Here is an 8,809-nt window from a genome sequence, read left to right as displayed (position 1 = left end):
TCTTAAGGAGTACCATTTTGAAGCCCAGGTCTAAGTTTATTTTACCTCTCCATTTCTGTGAGGACAATTTACCCTGGAAACAGACTTGGTGCAGATTTAATTTTACATCTGAATTACCATTATGTAACTTAGCTATCACCCCAACAGACTTTAAATAAAAGTAACTTTTGCTCAAACTTCGTGAGTTTCCGAGAGCACAGAGTTAATGACAGTGACAACTAAGTATCTGGTCCTGTTTGAATTAAAATATGAGAATACAACTAACAATATGATGTAAGCACCAGTGGGAACATAGTTTGCACAAATATATTCCAACATTTCAAGGATAGAAAAAAAACAGCATTCTATCATACCTTCCCAAATTGAATTGGCTTGGTCCCATGGAGGAGCATGCATACATGCTTTGTTAGCTTTACTAAACAAAGGAAGGAAGATGATACTGAGGGCCAACATGCTTCCAGAAATGCTATTCTGTAACTGATGAGCTTTTTTTCACACTGACCAATCACACAATGCGGTGTAGAATATATGTTTTAATTACCATTACTGCCAAGCAGCTAGCCAGATAGGCTTTGATTAATTTGGTTTCCAGTGGAACTTATTTATGCACCTGCACAAGGGAAACAGTGTAAGTGGGGGAGAGGCGGGCTCTCCGCTTTATTTTCTACTCATTTTCAGAGCTTCTGATGTACAGAATGTTAGGTGGAAGCATTTGAAAATGATGGGATCCAACACGATTGTCCTGAGAGACTAACTTTACAATGGAATCACAATGAATTTCCTCTATTTATTTTTAACTATGAATTCCACCCCAAATACGCAACCAGACCCTCCAAATGATTCCCAGACTGCTATGAACACTTGATACACTTGACTTAAAAGCATAGAGCAGGTGTCTGCAGCGTACATACACACCAGACCCCTACACTTATGAATCTGTGTGTGATAGCGGATGAGTGCACACCTCAAGAAAAGAACAGACAAATAGACAAAAACCTCCTCCCTTCTCTTCTCTCAATCCTCGGTGGATTGCAATCTGTTCCAAAAAGTCCAAAAGTTATGAGATAGTGGGGGATTTTTTTACAGATCTGTCCGTGCTTTGGCGGCAGTGGGGGCATACTTGGGCATGAGCTCAGTGATTTTGCGGATGAAGTCTGACTTCTCGGCGCAGCCTTTGCACGACTCTCCCCACTCTTCCAGTATCTTCTTCAGGTCCTTCACCTTCAGCTTCTTGAGGTCCACAGTGCTCAGGTCCACTTGTTTGTCTACAGACGACAATTAGGAGAGAGAGAGAGAAATGTTAAAAATGCATGAGATCAATCATGTTTAGCTGGGTGAGGACCTAGTGGAGAACGCAAGAACGCTTTGAGAAACGATCATTAATGCCGATATGATGACCAAACAGAGGCATTTGTGGTTCATTTCACATGGGGCTGGGCAGCATTTCAATTTTGACAATTCTAATACCAGTAAAAAAGGATTCCAATTCCAAAACCAGACAGACAAGACAGACAGAGAGATAGAGAGAGAGACAGACACACACACACTCAAACTAATGCTACCCAATCCTAGCTATGACAGTCTAATACTGTCAGCTCAGAAATGCAGACTAACATCATGTCTCATAACACAACAGAAGGGGGGAGGGGAAAAACATGTCAAGTAAGAGTCAGAAAAACCAACGGAGCCAAGAGAAACAAGTATAAGAAAGAAAGACCATAAGAAAGAAAGACCAAAAGATAAAGCACAAGAAACAGATTGAGCTGGTAAAAACTAAGCAGACGCAAGAAAGAAAGGAAAAGAGCAAGAGAAACAGAAGGAAACAAAGAAGGAGCCTAGTCACCGGCCTCAGGGGACGTACCGTATTTCAGTTCACAGATCTGTCCGTCTTTCTTCTTCAGTTTCTCACAAATCTTTTCCACAGGGGCGTGGTAGCTGAGTGGCTTCGAAACCTCATTAATAATCTTAGTGGCAGCGTCACTTGTCGCACCAATGTAGTAACACTAGAGACCATGCAGGATGGAAGCAAGAACATTTGATTGAGTTAAAGTGGAGTTTGTTTCACGTAAGGAACGTAGCTCAACCAATGATAAACAGCAATCAAACAGAGAGACAACGTTGATGTGATGGTCATTTTAAAAAGACAAAACATTTGAGTGCTCAGTCACACTGCCCCCTCCCAGTTTATTATTCTCACTTTAACTACTCTCCTGGTCCATCTTTATTCCTTTATCTCACTCCCTGAACTTCCCAGCCTGCCTTTCTCATAGACATAAACACAGGGGACAAGATGATAAAAACTGCCACTCCGACATGTGTTAAGAAGTATGAATTTAATTTGGAGGATCTATGTGCCGTCTTTACTCAATGTTGTGCTGACTGTATGCATGCATAGTACTTAACTAAATTACAGACTAACGTATCCTAGTTAGTATCCTGTAAAAGTAAACTTTTCAGGATTAGGAAAGACATATATTTAAAATAAAATGTTAATTTCCACTGACTTCTAAGGTTGTGCCGATTTCCAGTTTCCCCGGTTCTATCTGGTTTACGAGATTAAACTGGTTTAATTTTATGTGGACCGACTGAACCAGTCCGTCATTATAAGTGCTGTTGACTTGATAGATATTATTTTACAAAGGATTATTTTTTTTGGTTTGCACTTTTTAATTATCAAAAGGAAGTGTAGTGCATGGTCTTTTTCAAGGACCACCCAGGTTCTCATTCACAAACAAAGCACTGCATACCATTATTCACACCTGACACTTGCCTAAAGTTGCTGCTGAGCACTGGAACACTTGGAGATTTAAAGTCCTACTTGAGGGTAATCAACAATTGGTGGTAGTTTGCGGTAGCAACATTTATTTGCAGGCCCACTTCTCTAACATCAACCGACTATGAAGCTACTTGGATGACCTGAACATTCTGTCAGACTGTTAACTTACAAAGCGGTTCTCCTTGCCCTTGGAATCTTTACAGTGCTTTACCAAGGCCGTCTCAATATCTGCACTGGTGAATTTTGCGTTGTTGTCCTGCAACCACTGGTAAAACCTCCCCAGGAAGGTCACGCACACTGAAATAAACAAGAAAAGGTATAAAGAATTAGTCATGCAACTGAGAAGACAACACTTTATTAACACCTGAGGGGAAAGTTGATAAAAGAGTAGTATAAAGCTAGTCTCTCGAGACAGACATTTTAGAAAATGCTTCCACCATACATCTGGTAAACATGCAGGCTTTTTAACCTGCTCTGGACGGCTGAGGCCAAAACGTTATAGCCTTGAATAAATGAATATGCCACTGAGCCTTCATCTTGCATTGCTTCCTTTTTGCGGTGCCACTATTTCCACCGTGGTGTGATTCTTTTTTTAATGTCTCTGCCACCGCTATACAATCTGTTCAGCAGAAGCGCTGAAAAAGTGCAGACGTTAAAGTGGATGTCTGCCCCCCCCCCCCCACTTCCATTTAGTCTCTGCAGTCGCCTAAATTTGTTCTACTGTAAATTACTCGAAGCATATCTAGGTTGCTGCTCAGCAGCAACCTAGATATGTTTAAAATATATTTTAAACATATTTAAAAATATATTTTAGTGAATGGAAATGATGAACGATGACAGCTTCCTGTGTGCTGCTTTCAGGGTGGGAGGGGGGAGTAGTTACAGAGTTACAGAGTAGTTACAGACAATGTTGTAGCATTTGAAGATGTTGGAATAGTTGTCTGGCTTGCGAGACTAGTTTAAGACAAGTAAGCAAATCTTGGCACAATCTTCCCAGAATCCACTCCCTTTCTGTATAAAAGAGATATACAAGGTCGGGTAACCAGTAAAACCTCATATGAATCAGGTTTATATCCATAAATATCAACTGTGTAGCTACTAGCATACACTGTACATAGTATCAGCCTTATTTTATCCACAGTGTATAATAGTCTACTACACATATCCATTCATAGATGTACAGCATGTTCATATTACTGGTGATAGTTTGTACACTATACTTACGCCTATATTTATAAGCTAAAGTTACACACTACAGTAGCCCAGTGGGTGCAAATGCAGATGGCAAGGTCACAATCCGTATTAGGAGTGCAACAATTAAAAGGTTGGGTAAGTGATTTTCTTTGGTTAAAATAAGTGTTAAATAGCTCTATATTCTGATAGTACTCATTGCTATAGAGTGTTTCTTCAGTAACAGGGGTCTTGATGTCAGGTCAGGATACCTATTTTATCCAATCAGGATAGATAACTCAGACAGGATACAGATGAAACTCAAAGTGATGACTCAAAGAAATGAGCAGACAAAATTGGAACTGGAACACTATAAAAAATGAAGCTGATAAATGGGTACTCTCTCCTGATTGGCTGAAATGTTGTCACCTATCTGAAAATGTATTTTCTGATTATTAAAGAGCTGCTTTAAACTTTTAACAAAAAACCTTTTGTTTTAAGCCCCAAAAAAAAATCAACAATTGATTTGAAAAAAACAATTAAATAAATAGCAGATCTACAAGCTCAGTGTGCAGCGACACATTGTGGGCTACTGAGCTTGTACATCTGCTATTTTTGCGCTAAACTGAGTATAAAACGGTACTTAATATGTGGTTAGTCAGACTTATCGATTTAGTCAATTATAAAAAAATCTATTAAAAAAAATATATATTATTATAAAAATATTTGAAAAAAAAATCTTGATTTGATTCATCTAATAATGAATTGATAGAATAATCGCAAGAAAATAAAAGAAAATAATAGATAGTTGGCTTTAATCCTTATCACCTGAGGCAGCTGCTACAAATTTCAAGGAATTAATGAGGCCTCCTAGTCCTCTAAGCAGTTATATAATTGTAGCCGGGAAATGGAATCACATATTATGTGATGTGTATTATTGTGACCTGTTTTATTAATTCAAATTACATATGGTCATTGTGTAACCTAATACTGTATGATGGCTTGACATTGATTTACAGGATGTCTCTAAGATTGTGCCCCTCATCCATTCCAATGTGAAGCATCTTTTTCACCTTACCTGGACAGCATAAACTCATAATGCTTACTGTATACATCTTAGTAGAACTGGTTGAAATGGCTTAAAAATCTGATTTTAAATATAAGAATAACATAACTTTATATTATTAATAATAATGTCACCTTTTCTCTAAACTCCCCATATAGCACAATGTACCTCCATTTCTTTGAGTACTTAAATCAAACTTACAAATAGAGAGAGGTGGTTCAGGTGAATGTTTTTTCCCGTGAAAAATAACAATAATTTTCAATATGGCGATATTGAATTTCCATATAAATCCACTTGGGCAGTAATCCATATGGTATCCATCATATTGAGACAATTCGATATAATATAGCCCAGGCCTACTCGGTAGCAAACCACTTCTGTGATATGAATGCATTCCATACATACGTATAAGAAGTAAGAAGTGAACAGAAGCAAGCTAAAGCTGAAGCTACCTTTAGCTTTAGAAAACCTACCTTCACACTCTCCCTCTTTCAGTGCTTCAGTGCTGCCCGGCACCAAAACAAGCGCCAGAGCAACGGATAAGCCGCCTAACGACAACATTTTGACAGCAATAAATTAAATCAGATGTGTATACTTTTACAGTTATATAAAATGACTGGTTCCGTTCGTTCACATGAGTATGTCTGAAGAAGACGAGACGCCGGGTACAGTTTCTGGTTGTACGGTACTTCCTGCTAACACGTTGAACTAACGCTGCAATCTGATTGGTCCACATCTAGGGCACTTCCTGTAGTCCACCACGCATTGGACGCTGATTGGGCAGAACGGGCACATTCCGGGAACACCGTCCAGTTGGCGACCACTGATTGGCTCGCAGCCTCTTAAAATGTGTGCATGTGTTATGTATTATCATAGCGTCGTTGATAGTGATAATAGACTGTCATATCATTATGACCGATGACCGTCTTAAATAATCCAAGGCTACTGTTAACATAGACTGTGTTAACTATGTAATCTATGTCTCTCTCTCTCTCTCTCTCTCTCTCTCTCTCTCTCTCTCTCTCTCTCACACTCTCTCCCAATTCAATTACATTCAATTAAATTCAAAGGAGCTTTATTGCATGTGAAAACATACGTTTACATTGCCAAAGCAAAATAAATATTATAAATAGGAATACAATAAAAAATGTAGACAGAGCTGTGTTACATTGCAACTTTGAGAAAAGACTATCTTAAACCATAAGAAGTGTGCATTTTCTGTCAGAAATAGTTATACATCCGTATAGGAGAGGTTTTTGGTATAAACTTTTGAAAGTTGGCGGCAGTATTTCAATGTTTTGCATTCACTTGGTATAAAACCTTTGTGACAAGTAGCAGCAATCTGTGTGTGTGTGTGTGTGTGTGTGTGTGTGTGTGTGTGTGTGTGTGTGTGTGTGTGTGTGTGTGTCTCTGTCTCTCTCTCTCTCTCTCTCTCTCTCTCTCTCTCTCTCTCTCTCTCTCTCTCTCTCTCTCTCTCTCTCTCTCTCTCTCTCTTCTCTCTCTCTCCCTCTCTCCCCCTGAGAGTGTGTGTTTACAACTCTCAAACTTTCACCTGGCTTAAACTCCTAAACTCCAGCAACACCAAAACGTTTTAATGTGGTGGTTATATTTAAAAATGAATCCTAACCCTAAATAATTTACAGGCTATTTAGATTCTCTTTCTTTTCTTTTCATTTGTTGTTGCTAAAGGCAGAGGGCCTAGTGGTGTAATGTAACTAAGTACATTTACTTATTTTTGTATTATTATTATTACAAAACATTCATTAACTTCAGCCCTATATACATTTCAGCCATTTGAAAATAGCCGATCTACAAGCAAAAAAAAAAGGGTGAAGTCCTCATGAAGACAAAGCCGCATACATTTGCATGCCTATGGGAGCACGCTCCATGAATGGATGCCTATGGGCACGCCCCGCCACCAATGAATGGACAGGTTGTCCGAGCCAATGGGCGAGCTACTGTAATGTAAATCTGTCCCTTTGCCATGGCCACATGAGGTGGGCACTCTGCATTTCTCCTAGGTGCTCGGACAAGGGGAACCTGCAGGATTTTTTTCTTGCTGTTGGTAGTCATGGCTGCCAGTTCCCACCTAATGTTGTGTGGGAGTTCCGACTTCTCCAGACCGTACTGAAAAACTGCCACCTTGCATAACGTCTTAAGACTGGGGTTTAAATCCAAGATGTACAGGTCTTTGGGTGTGAAGTTTCCTCCAAAGAGGATGATACGATCCCCCACCATGCAACAGTACATGCAACAGCGTATACTGTTGCATGTACATTTTGAAGGCGGGCCTTTCCTCTTGGGCTTTACCTTCGTCCAGGAGAAGGTTTTCAATTTCCAGAGACCACTTAAGGCCCAGTCCCAGTGGTCGCTAACAAATATGTACAGCTCTCCATTGTAGGCAAAGGCTGAATGTCGAGAGCAACCTGGAAGACTCTGTGCCAAAGGCGTGCTCAGCCAGCAGTTGGTCTCTGTGTCAAACACTCTGAGTTTGTCGTGGTAGATCCCCCGGCTCTCAGATCCCCCAACTACAAACATCTTTGTCCCGATGATGATGGCAGAGTGACTTGCTGAAGGAGATGGTGGAGTGCCTTTGGTGTTAATTAAAGACCAGACCATTGGGGTGGTGTCCAACTTGTACATGTCGTCAGTGTATGCTTCATAGATCTCCATAGTCTTTCCCCCATAGATATACATGGCCTTCCCCAAGACACAGGCTGAGTGGCGCCTTCTCGCCTCTGGAATAGTGCCAGAAACCTTGGGCTTGAACCATCTGTGGGTGTCAACATAAAATGCATAAAGATCAGGGCAGCCCTGCTCCATGTACTTCGAACCTCCCCAGATGTAGACGATATCATCTTCTATCAGTACAGCTGTGTGACCATAGCGCACGGAGGGGAACCTCAAGGTGACATTCTCTTCTTGTCACTGGGGGCAACTTAACCCAGCATAAAGACACTGTTGTTGAAGACGTGAACATCAATCTTATCCAGTTGAAGAAGAGCACCCTCCAAAGGAGTACACCTTATGCCCCACAGCAATAGCAGCATGATCATAACGCTTCCGTCCTCCTTTTACATGCACTGCCCAGCACAACATAGTCCAAATCAGACACTGTGAATACTTAAGTGTGCTGCTACTTATATTGGTTCAGTGGAAGAAGAATATCACACAAAGTCTGATCAATCCACAAAGGCAAAGCCAATCAAGGAAGCCAATGACTATTTATCTCACTAATAAGGCAAACTGATCACAAACAAGTCTCTACAGCCAGGTGGACTTGTTACTGAAAGTTGCTGAATGACATTTATGTTTTTGACAATCGATTTTAAAGGCCATGTTGCGATGACGACATTATGATGTTGTTGCATGATGATTGATTGATTGATTGATTGATTGATTGATTGATTGATGAATACTCAAAGTGACAGGCTGTCGCAGCCAAAAATAATGATTTGAAATGTTTGAAATGCTCTTATTACACATATTTTACAGTGTGGCTCCTGGGAGGCTGTCTAGATTAGAAAAGGGTCTGTATGTCTATGGGGGAAAACATTTAGCAAACCATTTAATCTTACAGTGTGTTCAGGGTCTATTTCAAAATATGTTAAAACTGAGATCAATGAATTATCGGATTAAAGCAAATTAAACAATCCAATTTTGTCATTCTGAATGACAACTATATCATGCAGTTAACACAAGATTACTGTATACAGATGAGGATGTTCAGTTGTAGGCGGACACATTCTGCCAAATAGCAAAGATTAACCGGAATATAACGATATTTACCATGGTCA

General features: G+C 40.0%; 1 protein-coding gene across 1 annotated transcript; it reads right to left on the bottom strand.

Moving 5' to 3' along the window:
* Positions 1-229: 229 nt before the first annotated feature.
* On the bottom strand, positions 230-5,683 carry manf (mesencephalic astrocyte-derived neurotrophic factor). The gene is made up of 4 exons (XM_084061182.1): positions 5,486-5,683; positions 2,946-3,073; positions 1,862-2,003; positions 230-1,265 (listed from the first exon to the last, which is right to left on the bottom strand). The coding sequence occupies exons 1-4, from the start codon at positions 5,571-5,573 to the stop codon at positions 1,081-1,083; spliced, it is 543 nt and encodes a 180-aa protein (XP_083917308.1). The 5' UTR covers positions 5,574-5,683; the 3' UTR covers positions 230-1,080.
* Between the last annotated feature and the right edge of the window lie 3,126 nt (positions 5,684-8,809).

This window comes from Gymnoscopelus microlampas, assembly GCF_963454915.1.
Source record: "Gymnoscopelus microlampas genome assembly, chromosome: 7".
Classification (NCBI taxonomy): domain Eukaryota; kingdom Metazoa; phylum Chordata; class Actinopteri; order Myctophiformes; family Myctophidae; genus Gymnoscopelus; species Gymnoscopelus microlampas.
The sequence above is the reverse complement of the archived record's forward strand: the minus strand, read 5'-3'. Positions and strand labels throughout refer to the sequence as shown.

Excerpts from the sequence above, each read along its gene's own strand:
- manf (XM_084061182.1), bottom strand. The coding sequence starts at position 5,573 with ATGTTGTCGTTAGGCGGCTTATCCGTTGCTCTGGCGCTTGTTTTGGTG. Across the intron at positions 2,004-2,945 it reads AGGGCAAGGAGAACCGCTTT|TGTTACTACATTGGTGCGAC; the intron begins GTAAGTTAACAG and ends CATGGTCTCTAG. Across the intron at positions 1,266-1,861 it reads GATCTGTGAACTGAAATACG|ACAAACAAGTGGACCTGAGC; the intron begins GTACGTCCCCTG and ends TGTCGTCTGTAG.